The sequence below is a fragment of the Mchenga conophoros genome, linkage group LG8 (genome assembly GCF_057382185.1).
Source record: "Mchenga conophoros isolate Kocher_MC1m ecotype Shallow Benthic linkage group LG8, M_conophoros_male_GT1.1, whole genome shotgun sequence".
Lineage (NCBI taxonomy): Eukaryota > Metazoa > Chordata > Actinopteri > Cichliformes > Cichlidae > Mchenga > Mchenga conophoros.
The window spans coordinates 25274834-25301499 of record NC_140533.1 but is presented as its reverse complement, the minus strand read 5'-3'; the positions used below and the strand labels follow the sequence as shown (position 1 = coordinate 25301499).

General features: G+C 38.9%; 4 protein-coding genes across 9 annotated transcripts in view; 2 read left to right on the top strand and 2 right to left on the bottom strand.

The window, feature by feature from the left end:
• The first annotated feature begins 25 nt into the window (after positions 1–25).
• psme3 (proteasome activator subunit 3) lies at positions 26–6750 on the top strand. Its single transcript, XM_085285210.1, has 10 exons — positions 26–196; positions 700–732; positions 1327–1389; positions 3524–3628; positions 3727–3775; positions 3855–3973; positions 4279–4415; positions 4538–4592; positions 5369–5455; positions 5546–6750. Exons 1-10 carry the CDS (start codon positions 155–157, stop codon positions 5624–5626), a joined length of 771 nt encoding a protein of 256 aa, XP_085141336.1. The 5' UTR covers positions 26–154; the 3' UTR covers positions 5627–6750.
• A 2662-nt stretch (positions 6751–9412) lies between these two features.
• On the bottom strand, positions 9413–12587 carry g6pc1a.1 (glucose-6-phosphatase catalytic subunit 1a, tandem duplicate 1). Its single transcript, XM_085285209.1, has 5 exons — positions 12146–12587; positions 11931–12040; positions 11289–11394; positions 11087–11202; positions 9413–10742 (listed from the first exon to the last, which is right to left on the bottom strand). The coding sequence occupies exons 1-5, from the start codon at positions 12361–12363 to the stop codon at positions 10234–10236; spliced, it is 1059 nt and encodes a 352-aa protein (XP_085141335.1). The 5' UTR covers positions 12364–12587; the 3' UTR covers positions 9413–10233.
• Positions 12588–13418: 831 nt separating this feature from the next.
• g6pc1a.2 (glucose-6-phosphatase catalytic subunit 1a, tandem duplicate 2) lies at positions 13419–16059 on the top strand. The gene is made up of 5 exons (XM_085285206.1): positions 13419–13719; positions 13810–13919; positions 14474–14576; positions 14893–15008; positions 15167–16059. The coding sequence occupies exons 1-5, from the start codon at positions 13487–13489 to the stop codon at positions 15667–15669; spliced, it is 1065 nt and encodes a 354-aa protein (XP_085141332.1). The 5' UTR covers positions 13419–13486; the 3' UTR covers positions 15670–16059.
• A 7455-nt stretch (positions 16060–23514) lies between these two features.
• LOC146568864 (ankyrin-3-like) overlaps positions 23515–26666 on the bottom strand; it is a 128033-nt gene continuing 124881 nt past the window's right edge. For all 6 annotated transcript variants that reach the window (XM_085285193.1, XM_085285195.1, XM_085285196.1 and 3 more), the window contains 2 exons: positions 25837–25908; positions 23515–25001 (listed from right to left, as the gene is read on the bottom strand). In XM_085285193.1, coding sequence (XP_085141319.1) covers positions 25861–25908 — 48 coding nt within the window. In that variant the 3' untranslated portion in view covers positions 23515–25001; positions 25837–25860. The remainder of the gene's footprint in view (positions 25002–25836; positions 25909–26666) is intronic.

Sequence of the window (26666 nt, the reverse complement as noted above, 5' to 3'; positions counted from 1 at the left end):
GCGCGCAAGCGCGGTCGCAACACCGCCTCCGTCGCATGTTTATTGTCGTCATCTTTAAGCTCACGAAGTGTGGCAGACAAGTGATAAGCCACACGTTTACAGGTGAATTTAATGCTGTTGGGACAATCGTTCTGCTCATATTCGACTACATAAGATGTCTTCACTCCTCAAGGTGGATAGTGAAATTAAAACCAAGGTGAGGTTTGGCCTTTTGTGAATTCCAGTTGAGTTTATACTGCGTGTTGTTGTTGCCATGTTCTTTGCTAGCATGTTAGCCACATTTAGTAGCATGATGTGGGAGCTCGGATAAGGCCAGGCTAAGAGCAGCTACCGGCTAACCGGTTTCTTGTTTCCCGCCTACTGCAGTACACCTGTCAAACCTTTCCCCAGGTGTGGTGTCAGGGTGGTGCTAAGCGTAACGGGGATCTAGATAAAGTTTGATTTACAGCCCCCTGTGCTGGGAAAATGGTTGCTGCTACTACGACCACATGCACTGAAGAAGGCCTGAGCTACCAAGTTAGCTAACTCAGCCAGCTGCCGTTCACACCGGCGTTGAGTTACCAATGCTAGAGGTTGTCTCTCACACTGAGGAACCGGTCATGTGTTTAAAACTGGACCAAAATAAAGTTTACTGACGTAAAATGAGTATTTTTTGTTAACTTGGTATTCAAACTCTCGTATATCTGTTTGTGTTTACAGGTCGCTGCTTTCAAGGAACGTATCACCGCAGAAGTAAGTCTCTGTCTTACGTTGTAAATTAAAACATATACATGCAGGAGTTAATCCTGGCTCAAAGCGAGCCTTTAGGGGCCTGTAGTTAAGGCATAAAGTGTGCTTCTTTATTTAATGGAAGCCTGCGTCCAGCTATGAGTAAATTAAATCGAACTTACTGAAGGGGGGAAACACCAGTCTGGTACTGGTATAACACCTTTTGTTCTATTTGAGCACTCAAAGTACTTTCTATTAAGCCCCATTCACCCAATTGCACGCTTTCTCACACACACACACCCCAGTTGATGGATTGGGGACAACTGGGGTTAGTATCTTGGCAAAGGATACATTAACACATGTAGTGGAGGAACAAGGGATAAATCTACCAACCTTCTGATGTGTAACTAGTGTGCAAACTCACAGATATCAGAATCAGAATCAGAAACTTTATTGTCATTGTCATGAGAACAACGAAATTAAGAATGGTCCCCGATCATTGCATATAGATGTTTCTATATATGTATAGCTAAATGTGTATATTTGATGAGCACTTTCATACACACCTATTATGACTGTGATGTCCAAGACTCCACTAACACTGCACATTTCTTCCAGGCAGAGGATCTAGTCGCCAATTTTTTCCCAAAGAAGTTACTGGAACTTGACCATTTCCTCAAGGTCAGTTAATTGTACATTCAGCTAAATAAAGTTGGCATAATTTTAAATCTTTGTGAATAGTTGAAACTCATTCCTTCCGATGTATTATTTGGCGTTAAAGTTCATTATTTATTAGTCAGTCTTTATCAGTTGTCCAGAGTTAAAATAGTAACACCCAGGTGCTGTTAAACAAATTCACTTTACGAACTGGTCATCAGCAAACATAAACATCTCTATAAAAGCAAACCATTTGAAGTCCATCATTTTCCAGTGAGGGGGGTTGCTCACTAGGGCTGCCACAAACGATTATTTTGATAGTCGACTAGTCAGCGATTACTTTTGCGATTAGTCGACTAATCAGATCATCATCCATTGAACATACAGCATACAGCTTATTGCACCAGCAGCATCTGCTCTTATATAACTATCATTAGCTTTCAGCTTTAAGTGTTTAAGGTATGTGCTAACTAAAAATAAAGACAAGATGATAGTTTATTAAATTTTAATGACATTTGCAGAGTGTTTCGGTGGAGTTTAATAAACTCCTTGCTATCTAAAATATAACAGGACACCGGAGTAAATTCTCCAGCATCTCACACTTCTGATGATCAGCTGTCTGCTTGACGTTTATTCAGCTGTGTAAAAACTATAACTTTAATCTCATCCAAACCGATTTACTCAGGAACAAATAAAACACTGAAAAAAGCCAAACAACATTTTGAAGTTATCTAAGTGACTTATATATCATGTTTAACCTGAGTAGTGAAAGACGGCGGTGGGTTTGAAAACGATCTGCCGGGAGTCCGTGTTCTCACGGCTCTAGTTAGCCTAGCCCCCGGCTAGCTATCGAGCTAGTGGGTAACAGATGCCTCCGAAAACGTCGGAGCGCTTTTGAAAATATGTGGTGTCTTGATAAACTGAGCAGATATTTGAGGTTTACACAGCTACATTCTCGCCTGAAAATATGTTAAACGTTTATTTTGTGACCCAGAAAGAATAATAAGAATAATATTAAAACTAACCAGCTGCCGCCATTGTTGGAAACTAAGCAGGGCCGCGATGGGCCGCGCTATGAATTCTGGGACACAGTTTTTTCTTCTTCGGGGTTTAATGGCAGCTGGCATCCTTGGACATGCAGTGCTGCCATCTTCTGTTTCAGTCCATTATTACACTCTTAAATCCTACTACTGATTCCTGCGTCTTTTGTGATCTTACAAAGCTTCAAACGACGCGTCGACTATTAAATTAGTCGTCGACGATTTTGATAGTCGACGTAATCGTGACTAGTCGACTAATCGTGGCAGCCCTATTGCTCACAAGAGGAAAACATTGAAATGGCTGGTAATAATCGCAGTTAACTCACCCCCAAGGTCACACTATACAATGTTCAGATGTAATTTTTGTAAGAGTTATATCTCTGACTTTACAGGCCTCAGTTAGAATGTGAAATGTTAAAGTGCATGACAGCACAATTAAAGACCGGACTAGTATGGCTTGTTTGTAAGATTTGCTGGGAGAAGGCTCTTCAGCCACAGGACCTGGCCACCTTCCAGTCACAGAGTCGACCATGAACTCCTCTCTGTCCTAAAATAGATTCAAATGTGAGGCCATCTGTTTAACAGCTAAAGTTGGGTCACAAAAGACAATGATCTTCAACAGAATGAGCGAAAAAGAGAGAATAAGGTGTTTTGTGTGGCAGGGATTTATGAGACTGTGTATTAGTAAATAGCTGCAAACCTTAATGAAGTGAAGCAGCATATAAAGAGTGGGCAAAAATTCCTCCTGTGAGAGACTGATATCATACAGAAAACCATTCAGGTTGTTGCTGCTAAAGGTGGTTCTACAAGCTATTGAATCATGGTGTGGTCTTAGTTTTTTCTCACACTGCTTCTGTCCTATCGCTTGGTTATTGTTGACTACATAATGACATAATCATTTGAAGTCTTGGACATTACTATATATGTCACTACATAAGTCATATGTAGTTCTTCTGTGTTTGTATTCATCTGTTTTTTCAAACCTTCTAGATCATCTTTTTTGATGTCCTGACATGTGAAATAGATTAGATTTGGCAGCAGATGTGCTTTCTTCTTACCATGTCTGTATATTTATATTTGTACCATGTCTGACAACTAATATTCTCATTTTTTTTCAGGATCCAAGCATAAACATCACTGAACTGAAGGAAATTCACTCAGACATAAATCTGCCAGTGCCAGATCCCATCTTGTTCTCAAATCTCCACGACGGACTAGATGCGGTGAGGATCCATTTTAGAGTTCGATTTCGTATGGTTACGGTAACTGTTGGTAAGGCAAGGATGAGAAGTTGTTGCTAACTGTTGCATCTCTCTCACAGCAAAATGCCAAAAAGAGGAAGCTGGAGGATGGAAGTGGGGATGACATGGGTAAGTACAGCTTTGCTAGCTGAATATTTAGTCTGTATTTTATGTATTTTTAACTTTTAACTTTTTACTCCTTTATCAGTGACTGGCACCAAGGTCTTTGTCATGCCTGATGGGATGATGAAGAGTAATGCAAACCTTGTTGATCTTATTGAAAAGGTCAAGCCCGAGATCAGGACACTCATAGAAAAATGTAACACAGTAAGTAAGAGCTCTAAAGTCCTTCATCTAAGTAAGTTATTTTGGCCATTTGGTATCCCCAGCAAGGAGCCATGAACTTACAACAAAGCTAGGAATGTGTGACAAATGAAGGCTTACTAATGAAACAGGAGAAGCAAGGCACAGATTTAAGAGTTGGGACTGAAAACAAGCAAAGGGTATTGAATTTGTTCTTTATATAAGATGACTATCACATGCTCGGCATCAGCTAAAATGCTGTTGGCGTAAGTGTTTACTTGTCAGATGTTGCATCCTCTTTTCTTAGCTATATTTGTCTCTTTCTGCAGGTTAAAATGTGGGTTCAGCTCCTCATCCCCAGGATAGAGGATGGGAACAACTTTGGGGTGTCAATCCAGGAGGAGACAGTAGCTGAACTCAGAACAGTTGAAGGGGAGGCTGCATCTTACCTCGACCAGATATCAAGGTTTGCAGAACCTTGCAGAAATCCCAATCTCATATGAACATCCCGGCTTTGGGATTTGTCTTTAAAATGTGAAGTCGCTTTCATGTTAAGAGACCATTTTTGTCTTTCTTCCGTACTTCCAGATACTACATCACAAGGGCAAAGCTGGTTTCTAAAATAGCAAAATATCCACATGTGGTAAGTGAATAGCTTTAGTATTAGAAAGTAAAAAGCTATATAAGTTATACTATAGAAGTCTATCAAATGCTAAGAAATTAACTATTTTTTTTAAACATTTTCTTTCATTTAAGAGTTTTTCCTTTATACATATAAACAAAAGGAGAAGAGAAGGATTACAGATGATTTGTACATTTGGGATAATTAACCTATACACTTAGGGCTGTAAAATAACTATTTGCATTTTTTATAAGAAATATTGAAAGAGAAAGCCTTTAAAAATATGTGGTCTTTGGTTTTAGGCTGTAAACGGTGACATCTAGTGGTTTACAACATATATAGCAGCCAGTTGCAGCTGGCCCTCATGCCACCCTCATGGAGTCAGTTTCTGACTGTTAGATCATTAACATCCAAACCAGTGGCCCACTCAAGGTCTTTTTGTAAAGGCTGTGGCAGTGTTCTTCCTCACAGAAAGGAGCAGATGTAAGTGTTGCTGAGTTTAAAGCAGAGTGTGTTTGTATATCTGGAAGAATTTAAAGCATGTGTATGAAACAATTTTTGTATCGGTCACCCTTGAAAAAGATTTTAATCTCAAGGTGCATTGTGGTTAAATAAAAGTTGATTGAAATGTCTTGTTGCAAAATTGAAAGTTCTTATTATCAATTATCCTTTAGTGAAATGACAAACTCTGATATCAGCCTATCTGCTAAAATTTCCACTGACTTCGGCAGTTCTGTTTTATATTTAAAAGAAGATGTACAATTAAAAATAAACATAGAATCAACTTTTTTAAACAGGAGGACTATCGGCGCACAGTAACCGAGATTGACGAGAAGGAATACATCAGTCTGAAAATCATAGTTTCGGAGCTCAGAAATCAATACGTATGTTGTGGCCTTCATTATTTATCAGCATCTATTTATACTTTCCTGTGTTCAGAAAGCAGAATAACCGATATGTTTGCTTGTTTCCAGGTAACGTTACACGACATGATCCTGAAGAACATCGAGAAGATCAAGAGGCCTCGAAGCAGTAATGCTGACGCTTTGTACTGATGTTCATCCAGCTGTCTCTGCATCCACCCACCCCACGCCGTCTGCCCCCTCGTCTCTTCACCATGCCTGTTGAGCAACAGTAGCCGGGCCCCGGTCCGCAGGACTACAGCTAGACATTCACCTTCTCCAATACAATCAAGACAGCCCAATACAAAGACATAGCTTCTATAGATGGACACATGTTTTGTTTGTTTTAATTGTAAAATATTGTTTTTAAACCGTTTGAAGAGTATTCACTCAGAAAATGGGGAGACAGATCATAAGCCCTTTTCAGACGTGCGCCAGATATCATTGCTATTAAACTGATGGCAGTCTGTCATGCACTCATCAATTTTGTGTTAATGTTCCTCATGTTTGTTCGTAATTTACAGAGAAGTTCTTGTATGCATGCGATATGTGGCAGCTAGTATTATCAGTATAAGCGGTGAAGTGTCACCACACTTGCAGCTCTTTCTGAGTGCAGGGCCTCTGTGTATGTGCAAGGAGCTGTACCCCGTCATTCCCGCTCGGAAAGGATAAAACTCCTGGGTTAGTAATCCCAGATGAATGATTTAATTGGTGCTGATGAGATAAAATACTATTAAAATGGTCTTATTGCCGTTCAGGACCTGCGCATGCCTGTCTGCTACCGCATGAATTCAGGATTTTGCAGAGTGAATAAAAGTGTTAAGCAGTCTGGTTCGGTAAAGTTAAGATGGCTGTTTATTTGAAAAGTGCATGTCTGAAAGGGGCTTCTGATATCAAAAAGCGCTTTGTATTTTTTAATTTTAATTAAACATTTTGTCCTCAGATCCTCGTGAACGGCCTCATTTGTAGCTCTTAAATATTCAGAGCAAAGTGGTTTGTCATTATTGCTGCCCATTATTTGTTACTGTTTTAATTATTTTGTCTTATATTGGACTCCTGCTGCATCATCAGTACAGTAGTTCATAGGAAATGCAAAACATGCTGTTAAGTTGTTCTGCAAATGTTAGATATTGCGACGTGTAGATATCACAAAATATGAAAACGATGCAAGTTTTAAGTCGTGGGCTTAAATGATTTCAGTGAAAATTCACGAGTCAAAAGCTTCTTTTATGTTGGAGCATTCATTGTATTGAATAAAAGACTGTTTTTTGATAAGACTTTTGGAGGCATGTTGTAGGGTTTTGTTTTGTTTTTTTATTTTTCTTTTGAAGTTTGAAGCAAAACATCAGATAGTGGTGTGACATGGATACAATGTTTCCTCTTGACCTGCAGATGTCGCTGTGGCTTGTAAGTGCTTGCTAGTTTAAGCCAAGGTGTAAAGGTCCCGACTTTTGTGTGTTTAAATATCAAATCCTTTGTCCCATGTGCATTTATTTCACACAGAAGTCAGCATCCCAAATATATATAAACGCAAATCCACAGTTTAAAAATTAAAGATCAAGTGGTGCTTAATGGGATCACACTGAATGGGTGTCAGATAGGAAGGTTTTGAGGCAGCTTTACTCACATGTTAAGCAACTCAAAACTTGAGATTCCTAAAATTTAACTAACCAGCAGATTATGATATAGATTAATTGGCTACTTTATTAGGCGCACTTTTTCAACTTCTCATTAAGAGAAATATCTAATCAGACAACTGCATTGCAGCAACTCGACACTTTCAAGTATGCAGACATGGTCAAGAGAGCCAATTGAAGTTCAACCTGATTATCAGAATTGGGGGCGGGATCATTTAAGCAGCTTTGAATGTGAATGTTGATGCTACACAGGCTGGTCTGAGTATTTCAGAAAGTGCTGACTGCTAGGCGGTTCCTACACAACCACCTCATGTTTACAGATGATGACTGAAAAATAGAAAATATCCAGTGACCGGCAGTTCTGTTGGAGAAAATGCCAAAGGTCAGAAGAGAATTGAAAAGAAACTGAAATAACTCCTTGTAATAACCAGGTAGAAGAACATATTGAACCTTGAAGCTGCAGCAACAGCAGGAGATCACATTGGTCAACACTCCTGTCAGCCAAGATTGGGAAAGTGAGACTACAGTTCACAGACTGGAAAAACATTGCTGCATTTCTGCTGCACATAGTAAGGTCAGAATTTGGTGCAAACATCATAAAAGCACGGATCCAGCCTACCTTATGGTTCAGGTTGACGGTGGTGATGTAATCAATACCTGAGCATTGTTTCTGACCATGTCCATCTTTTTATAACCACAGTGACCCATCCTCTGATTGTTGCTTCTAGCAGGAGAACGCCCCGTGACACAAAGCATATGTTTCGTTTTTTAAATTATTTATTATGGCATTTTTTTAGCCTTTATTGATAGAGAGACTCTGAAGTTAGACGGGGAAGCAGGCAGAGATAGAGGGGAAGAGATGTAGTTACAGTTTTGTGTTTGTCATTAGCTTTTTTAACATTTGGTATTGTTGTGGTATTGTTTTTACTTCTGTTTAGTTTTGATTAATTAGTTCAGTTTGTATTAATTTGGTGCTAGTTTTAGGTTTAAGGCATAATATGGGAATTGTATATGTCAGAGGTAAGTCTTACACACTTGCACTCTTTGCAGTTAGACTAACACCCAAAGTTTAATGCTTTTCTTAACTTTGAAAAGCTGACAAGGGGCATGAAGGACTTCACTGATCAGACTAGACTGTGCATATTTGTGAAGCGTGTTTTTTGAAGCACCTTTTATGCCGACACTTCTTTTTATTTATTTATTTGGTCCAGAGCTGCATCTTTAAGTAAATATAGAAAAGGTTATGTGAGGATGAGAAGATATTGAGGAGAACAACCAAGGCGAGCTGACTATTGTGACTGTAAACTAATGTAAACAGTTACTCAACGTCCCTGACGTAGTTGTGAGGTCTATACCCTCTGTCCCCCTGCCTCCTAGTCACACAAACGCAATGCAGCGTACCTGTACAAAGAACTCCCATATAGCTTCTTGAGATAAGAACCGGAAATAACTAGAACAGCGTAAGAAGACAATGAGATAAAATGATCAAAAAAGGAGCACTTGGCATTTGCTGGTGGGATGTGTCGTGATAATCACTGAGTCCTGTTAAGATTAAGTATGATTTATTTTGTAAAACAGTGCAATGCTGATCAAACCTTTGAGGCATGATAACGTGGGGCTGTTCTCAAAAACAATGCCATATAATGACAGTCTCTATCTGCTTTATTAAGCTATGTTACAGTTTGGTTGTTCCAAGCTCTTCCAAGAATGCTTCTTTGGTAGATTAAGTCTCTTTATGTAATCCCAGACTGGCTCCATGATGTTTAGATCTACGAGATCTAAGTTATCTGATGCAGGACTTCATGTCCAGCAAAGTTACCACAGCGACTACCTTCAGTTTCCTACTTTTTCTCATTACCACAGCAACTTTAGGTGACCTATGATTGCATTCAGTTGGACTTTACGTTGCAGTTTCACAATGTAATTAGCGGTTTTATAGAGGTGTGTCTGTGATAATATGATAGTGACCTTTGTTTGCAATCCTGCTGATCTCAGTACCATACATTCAAAGCTGCTTCGATGGTTCGTCACCTGAGCAAGGTTCTATTTTTAAAGCCTTATGAGGCCCACGTGTTGTCGGCAACGCTTTCTGCCCCTTGACCCTTCATGTACCTTTGAAAGCGCATGGCTGTGGTGCGAGGCAGTGTCACTATGTGGGACTGCCGAGTGAGTGGAGCATGCTCTGGTTAATATTTAATGGTTGTTCTGGCCAGAGAATTAATCAGTATCAGTCTGAGACATACTGAGAAAACTGCCAGGGCTGCACCGCACTTCTCAAATAAGCACGAAAACATGATTACAAGAAACAGTTTTTATTTGTTTAAAAAATACTTTTTTTGCTGAGGTGGTGGCTGCGTGTATGTGTAAAAATCTTTATCTCATATATACTGTGGGTGTTAAAGAAGCTTACAATATTACAGACACTGAAAAGACAGTTATTCTAAACATGAAAACATGACTAAATGTAATTTGATGGACAAAAATAAACCATTGTTCAATTTCAAGGAGGTTAATTGTAATAATTGTAGCAGAAGTCCCAATAAGACCATTTAGAAAACAATTATTAGAAAACATTTGTAGAAAATGTTCATATTTTACTTAAACCCAGCTAAATTAGAAGGCTGCTAGCACTTTGTAGGTCCAGGAAAGATTGAGCTTAGCTTAGCATATCCAAAAAAACAAGACCACTTTTTGTGTTTTACTTTTACCCTTTATTGCTCATACCGTGAAGGGGACGCTTCTTATTTCTTCAAATTGAACAAATGTGGTCTATCAGTGAGCTTTACAGCAATTATCTGAAAGTGCTAGTTGGGTGTCTACGTCCTTTTTCTGTCCCTAAGTAGTCTAGATTCTGGGAATGGTAACATCCAATTAAATGTTATTGTTCCAATCAGTAAAGTAGCCTTTTCCCTCTGCTCCTAAATGGTAACAAGGCCAGCACAATATCTTCAGGCATTCCAAAAACTCTATAGCAAGTTTCCTAGATATGGAGTTAACCTAGACCCAGATTAAAACAGAAAAAAAACAGTGAACAGTACAGATGAGGCTTAATCCATGTCTATTAAAAATGAGAAGTAAGAATCCTTGTAAATATAGAACATTAACCCTCCAGTTGCCTTAAAGCTACAAGTTTTTGCCTTCTGTCTTTACAGGGTAAATCTTGCTGAGAGCCCAAGGTACCAAAGTAGTTGGGATTAAAAGTGCAACGGCACTTTTACCAAAGGAAAGGGCATAGAAAGTCATATGGTTTTCAGGGGAAAATGTCCATCCATCTAACAGGTGAAGCAGGGATACAGAGATGACAATACATCCAATCCTCAAAGGGGCGCTCATAATCCTCATCTTGGTTGTCTTGTAGAACGGTGAGTGCAGACCGAGGCCCAGACCAAACAGGCTGCCCATGTTCCGCAGGAGGCTAGCAAAGGGGGCAGAGTCTAGGTGAACCCACTCTGGCCTGATGCACCACTTCTGGGCTTTCTCCATGGTCCACAGCAGGTCCACATCCAGAGCTTTAAGGAGCACATAAAAGCCAACAGCAAAGGAGGTGAGGAAGAGGGTAATTAAGAAGTACTTCTTCAGGCTTGCGCTGTAGATCCATTTCTCCTTGGAAACAACTTCAGCTACCAGTGTGCCTAAGACGAAAACAGACAAGGTGGTTTATTAAACAGGGACAATGCGTAACATGTACACTCAATAAAACAATATTTGAAGTTAAAATGGTCTAAATATATCATATTTTTGTAATTTTGAGATTGCATTTACACCTGAGCCATATTTTAATTCTTCTTCTACAATATTTCTTTGTTTGATCTTTGGCATTTGCTCCTAAAAATATGATATTGGTAGTTGTAGGCTACATAATCACTCAGTAAACTTAATTTCCAACCCTCGCAAAATGTTTTTATGAAAATTCTGCACATCAAAGTCTTTGTAAAAGTCAACACTTTATCGACTAGAGTTCTTTAGATGGACTGACCTGTAATGATTCCTGCAATAACCTGGTGTGGGAAGTGAGCAGCCATGTAGACCCTGGAAATGCATACCACCAGCTCGACCAGGCCCATTAGCATCCACAGGCCTATATACAAAAATCTGACAGGGACAACACTGATTGTAGGTGCACAGAACCTAAAGACTCCAGAGAGCCAGAAAAGGTGATTGTATTAACACAGACTCACCTGTATAGCAATGGGGGGCACTGTTTTTCTCTTGCAATAGAGAGCAGTGCTGTTACCATGACATACCAGACACCAGCTGCGCCCATGGCATGACCTGAAGGACTTCCTGCAAAGAAAGAAATTGGGCTTAGTATTTTCTAATTTAGAGTGAAAACCGATCAGTCGGTTCTTCATCTATCGTGACGACCAATCCTCGTCAGACTGGTGACCAGAGTAAGCGCAACACCAAGTCTGAGGTGGTTTGAATATGTCATATTTTGCTGAAAGTTGTTGGTATCTTTTATCTTTTTCTTTCAGTTTCCAGAACGTTTAATATGTTCTGGAAACTGAAGACTGAAGAAAAACACTTGCACCTTGTTACCTTCCCTTCTACTATTAGTATAAGGACAGAGATCTCTCAAAGAAACTGGAGCAAGATAAAAGGCACTACAAGTTTATTACCTATTTATCACCATTAAAGTCATGCCCATTCACAGAAAGTCGTGTACAGTTGCCAATTGTTACAGCTATCACCTGGCAATGATATACTGGAGTATTTATCAGACTAATTGTGTACTGTGCCAAATAAATCTTATCATTCTATTATGACAGACTAGTTCTGTTCAGTTTTCATGCGGTCCGCATGCCTGTCATGAGCTCTACCTGGTCCAGTTTCACATGTGATGGGGAACTGCTGGAGTGAAGGGGCCGGTCCTGCTCCATAAAACTTGGTCTCGTGAACCCACCAATAAGGTCTTTCCCCAAATAGAACCCTGCCACAGTGAAACAAAAAAACAGGAAGCAAATCATGCAACCGTTCCTTTTTTTAATGTTTAAGTTTTAAGTTTAATTCAAGTTGGACCCTTTCACCCAGTTACCATTTTAGGACCAAGTTGAGCCAGTCTCCGATGACAGCCACCCAGATGAGCCTGAGTGCCGTGTCCCTCCGCAGGTGGAACCAGATCGGGAACAACCAGAAGAACGTGGTGTGCAGATCGGCCACTGTGGATGCCAGGTCGAACAAACCTTCATATTTGCCATATCTGGTCTGCAGATAGACAGCCAGCTCAACACCCCAGCTGTGTAGAAGATCCATTATATCACAACCCAGACCTCTTTCTGAGGACGATGCTGTGAAAATATTGTCTCTTTATTGGGTTTTTTCTTGGTTAGGTTTCAGCAAAGCTCTTTGAGGCCGTCCTGTCCGTTCTTCCACTGAATGATTCCCACTGGACTTTACTCAAGGCTAGCAAGTTTGTTTAACTTTGCAACGGTGCAGACAGGTCACTTAACCTTTACACCTCAGGGGGCCCCCTTGCTCAAAGCTATCGTAACAGAAAGCAACAGCTGCCCATGGACAGATTGCAGACTTCTAGCAAAGACCCGTTATCTCTACTTGTGCCTGAACCCCAATGTGAGAAACAACAAAATGGTTTTGAACTTTTCGTAAACATATCTCTGGAAACAGAACAAAATATGAGCTCATCTGTGCAGATGTCCCCACCAGACCTTTCTTTCATAAGAGTGCAGTACCTTATGTTCTACCTGCTATCTATTTTTTTCTTTTTCTGTTTTGTCACCAACTATCTCATCAGCTTTGTTTCATCCCAAACTCACTCATTTAATCATTGATCTTCTTATGTAATATAGAAATAGCTTACTCCATCATTCTGAACGGCGGCATGTTTTCACTAAAAAAATCAATGACATTACTGATAAATTATTAGTGAGAATGTGCAGAATGTGAGAATGTAAGAAGGGAAAATATGAAAAACACGGCTATCCTTTATTAATGCCAAAGTCAAAGCCATGTGGACAAAAATGAAGAAGACGAAGATCACATTTAAAAATAGTCTGTGGGGCAGCAGAAAAAAAATCTCTCTGCAAAGTGTTTAATTTGGTTCACACTTGAGGAGGACAGCCACTGATCGATTGACTTCCTCTCTCCTGTGACTCTCTCTGTACAGTGATTCTAAGATACTGATTGACGTTTTGTTTTCCTGTTATCTTCCCAACTTGTTTGTGTGACATGCCTCCCAAACTCTAGTGACTGCCAGTGTTTTATTACACATGCGTAAGGTCCAAAGATCAGCGTGTGCATGCGTTTGGGTAGTGGGTCCGTCCACTATAAAAACAGCCAGCTGTCTCGCTGATAACAGCACTCTCTGTTCTTCCACTCACACATCACTAGACTGAGATTTCTTCCTCTTAACGCTAAGATGCTTAATGCCGTGATGGACGCTGTGCAGGGTTTCGGGGTGAGCAGCACCCACTACCTGCAGACCAACTACAAAGATGCCCAGGGCTTGTTTCTCTGGGTCTCCTGGGCGGCTGATCTGAGGAACACCTTCTTCATCTTCTTCCCCCTTTGGTTTCACCTGCGGGCTTCAGTGGGCATCAAGCTGATCTGGGTGGCTGTGATCGGAGACTGGCTTAATTTAGTGTTCAAATGGTGAGCGTATTTTTTTAACTGATATATAATCGTGTGAAATAAGCTTTCTTTAGACCGTAACTCAATGCATGTTTCTGCTGTCCTCTTCAGGATTCTGTTTGGAGAGAGGCCGTACTGGTGGGTCCACGAGACAGCCTACTATGCAAACTCCGTGCCCCCTCACATTGAGCAGTACCCAATGACCTGTGAGACTGGACCAGGTGAGAGACACCACTGTTCATGCACGGCTGCATTAACTTGCGTGAGGGTAAAAATAAACCGACTCCCATTAGCCCACAGCTCCTCTCACTCTGCATGTGTTCCTGCCTGAAGTTTACTTTGAAGTAAATTGGCCGAATCAAATAAATTATCATTCTAAAGATCTAGATCTTGGCACTCATCCTCAAGATAAAGCCCTAATGCTGTCAGGTGATATTGTGCTTAATTCGTACATATCACAGAAAGAACGTTTCTTTTGTAACCTCTGGTTTCTGTCTGCCTTTCTGTGTGGAGTTTACATGTTTCCCCTGTGACACAGTCCATAAACATGCATGTTATGTTATTTGCAGTTAGGTTATTTGGACAGCAGCCAAATATATGAGCTTATTGAGTTGTTTAAAATCAAGTTAAAATAAAATAGTGGCGATCTTTTTCATTCATCTATTACTTAGGTTAAAACAAACAACAAAACAAAAGAATCTAATGAATGAGCAGTGCAGGTTGCTCTGGCCCACGTGTTAATAACTGCCTTCCTCCGTCTGTCTGTGTTACCTAGGCAGCCCCTCTGGCCATGCTATGGGAGCTGCAGGAGTCTACTACACCCTGGTGACCTCGATCCTCGCCATCATGACCAGCAACAAATCCACAAACAGTCAGTGGTGAGTCTATAACTTTATTTTTCCTTTCTTGGCCCTGCCGATTTTGGTGTTGTTTACCATTTTTCTCCATTCAGAGCTTATCGCTCTGGACACGCTGTCTGTTCGGTGCTGGGGTTGATCATTGACTTCTGAGAAGTATTGACTGAAAACAGGGTGTTAAACACGGGTTGTTTTGACATGTGGGCAGCTGAAGTTCTCATGAGAAGAGAAGAATAAATTTGTTTATTGTTACAGTGCTTCAAAAGATTTTCTTTCATGTAATCTTGAGCTGCTGGAAATCAATGAATCTAAGCTGTGTAAATTTGTACTTCAACAGGTATCTGAAGGCTCTTCTGTGGACGCTTTTTTGTGGGGTCCAGGTGTGTGTCTGCCTCTCTAGAGTCTTTATTGCTGCCCACTTCCCCCACCAGGTCATCGCCGGTCTTATCACAGGTGAGTATTTTTACAGTTTCAGTGAACAGCTGGCTATGCCTCAGTCATTCAGTAAAATATCTAGTCAGAAATATAGTCAGTTATTAAGCCTGCAGCGGTATAATAAGTAACGCAAAATATCCGCCTCTGCTTTCCTAATGTGGATCATTGTTTTCTAGGTATGATTGTGGCTGAGGCCTTTAACAGAACTCAGTGGATCTACAGCGCCAGCATGAAGAAGTATTTCTACACGACTCTGTTCCTCACCTCCTTCGCTGTTGGCTTCTATGTGCTGCTCAAAGCTCTGGGTGTGGACCTGCTGTGGACCATGGAGAAAGCCCAGAAGTGGTGCATCAGACCAGAGTGGGTCCACCTGGACACCACGCCCTTTGCCAGCCTCCTACGCAACATGGGCACGCTGTTTGGCCTGGGTCTGGGCCTGCACTCTCCCCTCTACACCGAAACCAAAAAGAGCAGCAGCCTGTTGGTCAAAGCAGGATGCATCATCAGCTCTCTGCTCCTGCTGCACCTGTTTGACTCCTTCAAGCCTCCTACACATACCGCGGCCCTCTTCTACCTGCTGTCCTTCTGCAAGAGTGCCATTGTGCCACTGGTCACTGTCAGTATCATCCCATACTGTGTGAACCGATCTCTGAGCCAGCACAACAAAAAGGCAGTGTGATCACCAACTTCATATCACAAAGACTAATGAAAAGGAAATCTCTTCCTATTGAAACACATTCCTTTGGTGCTTGTTTTATCCACACTGCCACGTAATCCTCAGGAAAAGCTTTGAGATCAACAGGAAAATGCATTTTGTGTTATTTGGACACTGAACCTTGAACATTGTGTGACACTAAGTGAAAGCACTATCCAGGCTGCCCAGTGACACTCACAAAGAACTATTTTGAATATGCGACAACACGATAATGACGCTTGTCCTGGACGGTCATTCACGACTTCAGTATAGTATTTTAACTGTATTAGTAATGTATTTTTTCAATGTCATAGAAAGTATTTTTGGGACTGTTGAAATATTTTTAAATAAAAATTTTGTAAATGTTAAAAAAAACGATTTGGTTCATTTTTTAAAATGTGCAATTACTGGAATGTTCCTTTAATACTTGACTAATGACCATTTTCTTCCACTTAGACTAAGACTTAGATTTATTCTGTTTTTCTCACCAGCGCTGGAATATCTGTTAGCGTATTTTTTTAATATGTGCACCACAATTTAAAAAAGTCACCGATTCCAAATTTTACTCAGATACTCAGCTTTCTTAAAAAAAATCACACAATAAGTATAATATTCAGAATAATCTCAATTAAAAGAAAATAAGCAGAAAACAAACACTTTTAACTCATTATTTACAATTTATTATCATTGCACAGTCATGCACTGTACAACAGTACAATGAAATTGGAGTACTGTCCCACATCAGTGCTAAAAGAAAAGAAAGCAGTAACCACCAATAAATAACACATATGCAGAATAAAATATACTATATGTGCAGAAATTAAAGGTACAGTAGGTGCAGAGATAAAAAAAAAAATACATACACAAATATTAAAAGGGGCTCATCAGTTTAATCCAGGGGTGTCAAACATAAGGCCCCAGGGCCATAATTGGCCTGGTGAAGACTCAAATCCAGCCAAGTGGACAGTTTTTAGATCATGTGAAGCAATGTATAGATTTTAAACGTAATACTAAAAAGTATGTTCAGTATTTTCAGTGTTTTCACGTTTTACAGCTTTTCCTATTGATAAAGACGTCCTACCCTCATTGTCATTCATCCTACACCAAAATAATAAACAATTAAATGATAGGAAAGTTACTGTTAGTCACAGTAAACTAACAAAAAACTTTATATTTTATAATTACAGGGCAGTGCAATGAACTATCCATACGTCTTTCTGTCATCATACACATTTATCAAGAGAAGAGAAGAGAATAAAGTTTAGACAATAAAACAACAAAACGATAAAAGTTGAAATGACATAAAAGTAAATTGAATGAATTACTAATTACATACAACTTTAAAATGCTTACTTACTTTTTTGTTAGAAAAAAACAACAGAAAATTGTTATATTCACACACACACACACACACACACACACACACACAAACATTTTTTAAATGGGTTACATTTTATTCATTCTTATTTTTACATTAACTACAATTCTAATACTCCAATATATAATGTTGTTTAAAATGCAATATTTTTCTCTGAATCATAGCATCTACTTTAAGTAAATTCTTAAAGTAGATGAAAATGAAAGTACTAAGTACTTAAATGTACTTACATGTACTTATTCTATCCTGCCTCCATTTGGATATGCAAATCAAACAATATAGTTTGATAAATTAGCCTGCTTAGGCTGCTGCCCCCGCGACCCGGTCCCAGACAAAGCGGATGAAAATGGATGGATGGATGGAAATTAGCCTATAGTGGAGAAAAATGCATGCACTGGCATACAATTGGACAGTTTTTTAATATGTTTTTACATCGACACATATTAGATCCATAGGAATTTAATACAGTTAAGAAGAAGCTGATCCTTCATTATCTTTGTTGTTGTTTTTTCCCCTCTTTTGCCAGAGACACAAATAAAAGCTCACTGTTTAAAGACATTTCCAGCTTTGCTCTATTATTGGATTCCTATGGGATCAGATAAGCAGTAAATCTTGAACACTGAAGAACAGACCTGATGTTGAATAGATCAAGAATATACTCGCTCGTCCTCACGTCCCCTCCAGAGACCCCGTGTCCCATTTGGCTGTTGTATAACCTCATATGATAAAGATAACATTTCGGGATGATATCAATAATTAACTCAGATCCGTTATCTCGACTTGCAGTGATGACAGCGATTTCCCACGTCATACCCGTGTCTGTGGGCCCGTCAGGCACACGGGGCCGAAAGTGCACACTGAACATTCAATATTTGCCATTCTGTGTTTTGCATAATACACACGTGACATGCCTGATGAACAGTTAAGTGGGACACAAGAGGAAAAACACCAAGTAAAGTGAGATTTGCTGCAGTTGCATAAAAATGCATAAAGTTTGATAGAAAATTTAATTTAATAAGAATTTGTCCGATATCACAAAGCGGTAGAGTTTTGCTAAACATCCGCGCAGACATAAAGAGACAAAGACGGTGGCTGGATTGTCATTGGCAAATTTGTGCATTAAAAAATCAGGAATGAGAATAACAAGCTCTCAAAATCGATGCAATCACTGAGTCTGTCACATTCTTCATTTGGCGCGGGTGTGTACCTCAATGACGCACATGGATGCGCTCACGCAGTTCCTAATACCCACTAACTGCATCTCTCTCAGACACGGGAGGTCTGGACGCTCAAAAGAAAGGTGTGTGTGACGGAGAGATGCAGGTAAATATTAAAGTCCCAGCTAAAACGGAAAAATATCGGGAAGAATGTTCAGTTGGTCCTCTTGGTGCATCTGCTGTACCGTTATATGCAGGATGTCTCACTTCCCTTTACTCTCATCAGTCACTTTATTAGGTAACTTGTTCAACTGTTAGAGGGTATTGCAGCACCCTCTGTCGCACAAGTAAGACATCGCAGCACCTCCTGCCAATTAAAAAAACAAACAAAAAAACAAACAAACCCCGCCCCCAACACACAACATTCCTGTTGTTCTAATTTGTGATAAACAATAAGGTTTAGATTCTTTAAATAATGATCAAGCATTATAATCTACAGTGGCCAGAAATAGTTATCAGCTTCTACCCATCATTAGTTTATATAATTACATCACAGTATTTTTAATAACTACTATATTGTAAAATTATTAAGTTTAAGGAGCAACTTCATAATCCTAAAATCTCTAAGAAAAAAATGTTTTCCACCTGTACCTCATCCATGTGACCATTCTCCAACTTCAATTAAAAACATGGTTAAAAACCTTCCTCATATATTATCATTAATTAATTTCACTCTACTCCTTTTGCTGCGAAAGAGTGCTTGACTATGTTTAATACTATGCAATTTCGGGCTTTGGGGCCTGGTAAAATATTATGCATATTTGGATAATTCTTGTCAGTCTTGACTGCTGTGTGGGTCCCGTTGCATTTTTGTGGTTTTATAATGAATTTGCCTACCTGTTTGCACACCTGATGTGTTAGCCCTGTCACAGGGCAGAGGTTCAGTTATTGCCATGTCTGTGTTAAATTTTTGGCTGTTTAGTCTTGTCTGCTGTGTAGTGGAGCATGGCAGTTGAAAGACTGACATGCTTTTATAGAATTATATTAGAATGTGACAGAATGAATACAACTAAAACCTGACAAATCTGCAGCAACTTGTGTGACACTTTCATGTTATTATGGTCAAAAACCTCTGAGAAATGTTTCCAGCACCTTGTTGAATGTGTGCCAAGAAATATGCTAAATAAAGCTCTGAATTAAATCTAGTCATAGTAAAATGTACAACGATTTCCTTGTACTTTTAGATACAATGAAGTATAGCAGTAATACTGTATTACCTGCTCAGTGCAGTGACCACATATTAAAAGGTGGCAGTGTTGCACCATTGACCAAAAGTATTTCTTCAATTTGAAAATGAAGAAAACACCAGAAGCAACATGGCTCCTTTTCAGTTTGTTCAGACTTTCAAGTTGTTAGTTTGTTGCATGTGTGATAAAGTGTTTATGCAGCTGTAGAAGTTATAAAAATATTCAGAAATGGAAATAAATGCCTCTGTGCTCCATTATGAGTGAAATGGAGGCCGGTCACGGAGAGACTGACAGAAGTTGTGGAGGACGTAACGGAGAAAATGCTGCACACTCCAGGTTTGGAAACACAAGACACCTTTTAAAAGAAATGACTGCTTCAGTAGTGACATTTATCAGGGTGACCTGCCTTCAGCTAGTTTGTTTTTATATGGTTCATACTGAGCAAAAAGTGGAGACATTTTTATTATTGAAACTTCTGTAAGTAAGAGTGACCTTCAGTGAACAGCAGGTGCCTCAACTGAAAGGCCAGATGCATCTTTCAGGTCCTGCATCAAGTCCTTTGATGGATTTTTGTCCTGTTTCTTAAGGACATGACTTTCAGATACTGTTTACCTGCTGGAGATGGTATTTTTAGGCCTTCCATTTCTTCTTTTGTCCTAATTTTTGTGATTCTGTATTTTTTAAAACTTAATTAGTCCTTCCAGATTGAGTTTGGGTGCAAACACTTTTAAGAGCTTTATAGGCTTCGGATCAGTTCTGTATTTGGTTGAATTTTTGGTCTCTGGAGGCTTCATTCACTACTTTTTGACTGTGCTCTTTTGTGTCATACCTTTGCCTACACACAGGTTACACAGCAAAGTGCGAACTGATCTTGAAAAGTAAAATTACTTCATGTCATCCGGTTTCTTTATTTTTAATGAAACTTTTACCTGGATAAATTAAGGATAATGAATGAAAAATAACTCTGTGTAGCTTTTAGTGTCTAAATCGTAAGTAGTAGTAAGTAGTTTTGGGGAAAATAAATAATGCAGTCACATTAACACATTTGGAGAGTTTTTAACTGCACTGTGTGACATTATTTACACCACCCCCATCCCATCCAGCTTTTAAATGGGGGACCTTTTTGCCTTTTAAAAGTAGGACTATTTAATTTACATCCAGAAACACAAATTAATACATGTCAGAAATATAATCGCTTCCTACTTCTTCTTTTTTTTTGTGATTTCCTCTTTGATATTCCTTTTAGATAAAGTATCACTGTTTGGGTCCAAGTCATTTCATCTGAGTAGCAGATGCATGATGAGACAAGGCCTGACCTATGACAGATTAAAGACAAGTATACAGAGATAGACTCTGAGTTTATCAACAGCAAGCCTTCACAGTTTTACTAAACCCAACAAGCAGAAAAGGGGACCTCAACAACAGTGGAAATGGAGAAGGAAGGAGAGCACCTAGGTGTGCCACCTGCCAACCTAAAGGTACTGTCAACAAAAATACAAAAGGTGGGAGTCAAGATAAAGATATAAACGATGAGCTACTTAAATCAAAGCCAAGAACACCTCGGACAGGAACTCCAGGTATGGATGTTTACAAAGTGAATGGAAAATCTTTCCAAAAAAGATGAAAAATCGTTCTCAGAGAACAGCTACAACAAACAAAAACCAAATACTGAATGCAGTTGTTGCAGAGTTTTTCCAGTACAGATGCATTTTTCTGAAATGTGCACTGACGCATGAAAAAAAAGTGCAGATGTTTGTGAAGTCTGTGGAAAACATCTGAGGCAGACCTTTCTGATGCTGAGAGTACAGAGGGTGAGAGTGATGAGGACTGGAAGAAAAGTGAACAGAGTGATAAAACGGACAGAAAAAACAAAGTCTGAGGGACACAGGAAGAGGGATTTCTCTAGCAAGTCTTTCTTTCTTGAAGCATGCGCAGGAAGGCAAGAAGGATGCAGATATGTGTGGCGTGTGTGGGAAACATTTTGAGACCAAGGAAACCTTGAAGCTTCGCTTGTAAGCTTACCCCAAATAAATGACTGTGAAGTTTGCGGCAAACATTTTGAAGGCCACAAACACACGGAGCTGTACATGAGAACACACACAGGAGAGAAACCATTTGTCTGCACTGTCTGCGGGAAAGCGTTTACTCAAAATGGAAATCTGATGGGGCATATGAGAGGTCCCACTGGGGAGAGACCATGTGTTTGCAGGTTACATCAGTCAGGTCTTACTGTTAGATTTCATTTGAGCATCAAGGCAAACATGCGCAGTTTCAGAGATTAAATGATGTTAACTCTGAAATCCAGTCTTTTTTTTAATTTGGGCTTAAAGTCCTTTTTGTTATAAGATTTCATTTTGAATATTCCAATCAGGTGAAAAATTCACATACATTTAAAAGAGATTAAAATCTCTTTTTCAAGATAGACCTGTCCAAGAGGGCAGCAGAAGTTACAACAACATGTAACAATATAACAAAGAGAAAACCAAAACGCACGCCCCGTTAGCCAAAAATCTCAGACTTGGGATTTTACAAAGTTTTTCTACTGAGATTGGACGATGTCATGGAGCAGATCCACATACCTGCAGTCCAAACCTTTTATAATCAGAATAAAGTTGACAGAAAGACAGCTAAAATGTCTTGTTTCAGATAAGAAGTTAACAGAAGAGCTGCACCAATTCCCAGTATAAGATATGGGTTATTTTGAACTTATTATATTTTGAGAGCTTTGCAGCGCTCTGATGGTTCAGTCCAAATTTTACTGTTTTCATGAACCAATTGTTTGAATCCTAGCTAGATTGTGGGGCAATTACTGGAAATATTAAGAAGTCATATGCAAAATTTGTGTAAAATATTAAGATATTTCTTTTATCCAGCATCATTGTATGTCTTTTAATTATAAAAACAGCTCTGTATGATTTCACAATTAATACCTTCTTATATAGAGCTTCATATCTTATCTTTTCAGAGTCACTATAAATGAAAATTACAGATATAAATGTATATTTCATTTATAGATAGATCGATCAGTAGTTTTTTATTGTTGAAACATTATTAAAAAAACAAATCTCCAATAATTTTGATAAAAAAGTATAGTTGGTCTAGTTTTTCCAAAAAGAAATGCTGTATTTACATATTTGGAATTCTTGGATGTTCTTTGGTTTTCACTGTACCAAGCGGTTGAAACATGGTAGTCTGCGAAACACAGAATGATATTTTTCAGCGATTTTATTGGTCAAATTCCTCTTTTTCTTCTTCTCTACTCAGTTTTGGGGTCACCACAACAGATCACCTTCAACTCACCCCATCATTAGCGTCCTCCTCTGTTACACCAACCCTCTGCATGTCCCATCAGCTCTTTCTCTTTACCAATGATGGTTCTATCATGCCTTCCCCTTCTCCTCTTCATTTGTCTTTAGCTAACAGTAGCACAGTTTCCACCGGCACCCTGTTAACCCTGACCAATCCAGTATGGAAATCACATTCTTGATGATCTGCATGTTTAATTTATGCCAGATGTTGACATATAACTGAAAAAGTTGCAAAGGTCTTTTTTTATACGTACAATAATTTTTTAAATATATATTTTTATGTAAAATTTGTTAGATGCAGAATGTACGGGGTCACATAACCAGTGTTTAGTTAAGATCATGACTGGGCCATTGTAGGTCACAAGTGGCATGGAAGCATGGACATATAGCCCCCTAAATACCCTTATTCTGCATTTGGTTTAAGACGTGTATACAATTATTATTTTTAACTATTTATATTGTGTAATGTAATGTAGTGTGTAATACTGCCTTTACAAGGAGAATGGGCCACATGTTTAGTGACTGTATTTCATTTATTTGGCATTATTTACTGGTGGACACTAGCATGTGAGGCAAGTATGTTGTGATACACAAAGCTCTTCAGCCTACATCTTCAGGTCTTTTATTGTCTTTTAGTTTCCATGAGGTTTCTTGACGTCTTAAAGACATCGGTATGATTCATGCCAGTATTTCATTGGGCCTGTGCAACCAGAAAGAGAAATCAGACTGACTAGCAGAGGTTCAGTTTAAACACAATTTATTTTTCTGCTTAAATAATTACTTGGATCATCCAGTGTAGGCTATGTTGGTTTGTCATACATGTCGGTACCAGATTTATTATCAACAATGGATGCTTAGGGTGGATTCATATGAAAAAAACAAACAAACAGAAATTCAATTTACACATGAACAGAAAGTCACATTTTTAATAACTGACAGTGATTTGTATGTGATTACAAAGATTTCGATTTGAGTGATGGAGCTAAAAATGAGATTCTCTGTTCTCATGTAAATAGAAGCAAATAAACAGGATAAAAATCATCAACGTAAAAGTCCCCTTTTAAAAACCACAGTAGAACTAAAGGTTTAAATATACACTTCTAGTATGCATGGATTTTTTTTCTTAATGTTAAACACACACACGCGCACACACAGACAAACGCACACACACACAGCGTTGCTAGCGGTCTAGAGCTAACAATGTGCTAGTCTGAAAGATGCATTGGACAGTGTCAGTACTTTCCTGTTGCATAAGAAGGATGCTGTACTATCTCGCCACTAGGATGTGGAGTGTCATTTCATTTGTAAAAAAAAAGAAAAGAAAAGGAAATTAAATAAAAAACAAAACAGTTATAGATGACAGATGTTTGGGTTACTATGAGTGCTCACACAGACAGAAGTACCATCACACCGTCTCTAAGTTGTATTACAGTGCTTTGAATTAAGAGAAAGAAAGGAAAGCGTTAAAAATAAAGTGACATAACATGCAGCAAAATATCATTTCTCTGAAGAATGTCCCTCGGACAGAGCAGAGTAGCTGTTGTCTTTAAAGAAAATGTCCTCTGTTGAAAATCAAGCATCATTTTTTTCTCTCCATTCGTTTCATTCACATACAGCTTTTTTTGTTCCTTTTTATATTTGGGAAGAGCACGTCAGAAGACACACTCCAGGCTGCACGAAAAGTGTCGACCTCTCAATACAAATGCACTGGCTCTGCAAAGCTTCATCAACTCAAATCAGTGCATAAACAATCTGTGAAGCTACCAATTCTTTTTTTTTTAAAGATTTTATACAGTGTCATTTATGTACAACAAAAACACCCAGGTACTATTATATCTCCTTTGTTTTATAAAAGAACCACATGGTGCACCCCAATACCGTGAGTGCAGGAGGAAAAAATAAAGCCATACAAGGCGAGTGTCTGAGAGAGTGAAGTCTTTTCCCTCGCTGTTTGTGCCGTCTTTGGTCACAGACGCCTTTCATTTGCCAAAGATTAAAGAAGTTTCCAGCTCACGTCCATGCGTGTCCTTCGGTGTTGTTTTCCAACAGTGAGTGAGTTTGGTGACATGCTCATGCGAAATCAAAGAAAAGTAACGTGTTGTCTTGCTGAAAACCATGCGTTGTAAAGCGAAAGCTTCAGACACGTGTTGGCTCCCGGTTTCATTGGCTCCGGTCTGTTTTTCCTCCCAGGGTCATGTGTGGGGGTCACAGGTGGATGTCCATGGACCTGAGTGTAAAGGAAAGTTTATACTTCAGATTGGTTGTTGTATAAAAAAAGTACTTTTCTGCTTTAGGATTGCAGTTTTAAATATCTTTTTTTGTCTTTCTTGGCCTCGATTGTAATTGTGTTTTTAATTAATTCTCCTGTTTATATGTTTTATTTATTCACTGCACCACCTTGTGGTACAAATTGGAATTACATGAAAGTACCACCTGACACTAGTTCATCTCCAGTATCTGTTCAACACAGTACAAAGAGATTTTGGACATGAAGTCATAAACAATTGTTTGTTCATATCATTTTGATAGCTTTAGTTAACTCTGGAACGTAACAGAAAGTGTCCTACAAAACCTCGCAAGTGATTCGTTTTCATCTTTGTTTACATACAACATAAGGTGATATTTTTTTAAATACTAACTAGAACATAAAACTCACATTTAGATGTCAACTAGCAACTTAAATTATTGCTAGCTTTTAAATCCTTGCAAATATTCTTGTTAATAAGGATCTGCATGGTGCGCTTGACTGTAATGCCTGGGAGTACAACAGCACTGACAATTTTATTCCAGTTGAAAAACTCAGTTGTCTTCCTGATTACATCAGAGTTAAAAGGTAGATGGCTTCATACTCAGCATACAGACATCTGAGTGGTCTTAACTCTAAATTTCAGAATTAAAGTCTTCAGCTAAACATGTCTTTATATACCATACTTTATATTAAGCAAAAAATAGTATATTCTTATTGTATTTACAGAAAACACACATAATTAATCTTTATGGTCTATAGGTGAATATTTGGTAACTTATGGGAGTTTTTAGTGTCTTTATGAGTGGCCTCTTACCAGTTGTAGTTGAGAGCTCTACTGTTAAGAATGACTCTTCCTCCCTGGTTTCTTGTTGGCACCGTCTCCAGGCTTGGCAGAAGGAGATTAAGAAAAGCAGCGAGATTCAGCACAAGACAGGAACAAAAAAAAAAGCAAAACAAAAAGAGAGAGAGAAAGGAAATATCAGTACTAAACTCGGGCAAGGCATTATCGGTGAGTGTTAATGAAGCACAGTTTGGTTCATCTTCTACATCAGGCAGCATGCTGGAGGAAAGATGAGTTTAAGGAGTGAAAAAATGTTAAAATTACTACATCTGTACATTTGCAAATGAAAGCACACATGCTTAATAGAGAGAATAACGACATTCTATATTAGTTGAATCACTTGATATTAGTAGTTCTCAGACTCGGTCTAGTCTCAACCTAGAGGCTGTAGCTGCTACTGAGGAAACACACACTGCAACCACTGCAAACTGTATTCAGACAGTAAGGTTGCTGTTATGAAATTGTTCTAAACTGCACAGCATTTCATAAACTCACACTCAATTTTTCAAACAGGAAACAGCAAACAAAACCTGAATGTCAAAATAAAGTTTAAGTTGCATGAACATCACAATTTAGTCATTACATTTGACACTTCTGTCATTTTACCATTTTGTATGGATAAACCAATCTTAGCCAAGATCTTCATCTTCTGTTTTTACATGCGTAAACTGATGTGTATTTATAAATCTACTTGAGGTCCCCAGTGACGATGTGGCCATGGCATTTTATCTTTGCTCACCTGCCTCTTGCTTCTCCTGACCAACCTGCTTTGCCCAAATTTTAGCTGGACTTTTAAGTGCTGT

Bases quoted from the DNA above. Each gene is read 5' to 3' on its own strand.
- psme3 (XM_085285210.1), top strand. From the start codon at position 155: ATGTCTTCACTCCTCAAGGTGGATAGTGAAATTAAAACCAAG. The intron at 197-699 runs GTGAGGTTTGGC...TTGTGTTTACAG, and splicing joins ATAGTGAAATTAAAACCAAG to GTCGCTGCTTTCAAGGAACG. The intron at 4,416-4,537 runs GTTTGCAGAACC...CCGTACTTCCAG, and splicing joins TACCTCGACCAGATATCAAG to ATACTACATCACAAGGGCAA.
- g6pc1a.1 (XM_085285209.1), bottom strand. From the start codon at position 12,363: ATGGATCTTCTACACAGCTGGGGTGTTGAGCTGGCTGTCTATCTGCAG. The intron at 11,203-11,288 runs GTGAGTCTGTGT...TGTCCCTGTCAG, and splicing joins TGCCCCCCATTGCTATACAG to ATTTTTGTATATAGGCCTGT. The intron at 10,743-11,086 runs GTCAGTCCATCT...TTTTCGTCTTAG, and splicing joins TATTGCAGGAATCATTACAG to GCACACTGGTAGCTGAAGTT.
- g6pc1a.2 (XM_085285206.1), top strand. From the start codon at position 13,487: ATGCTTAATGCCGTGATGGACGCTGTGCAGGGTTTCGGGGTGAGCAGC. The intron at 13,920-14,473 runs GTGAGAGACACC...TGTGTTACCTAG, and splicing joins GACCTGTGAGACTGGACCAG to GCAGCCCCTCTGGCCATGCT. The intron at 14,577-14,892 runs GTGAGTCTATAA...GTACTTCAACAG, and splicing joins AAATCCACAAACAGTCAGTG to GTATCTGAAGGCTCTTCTGT.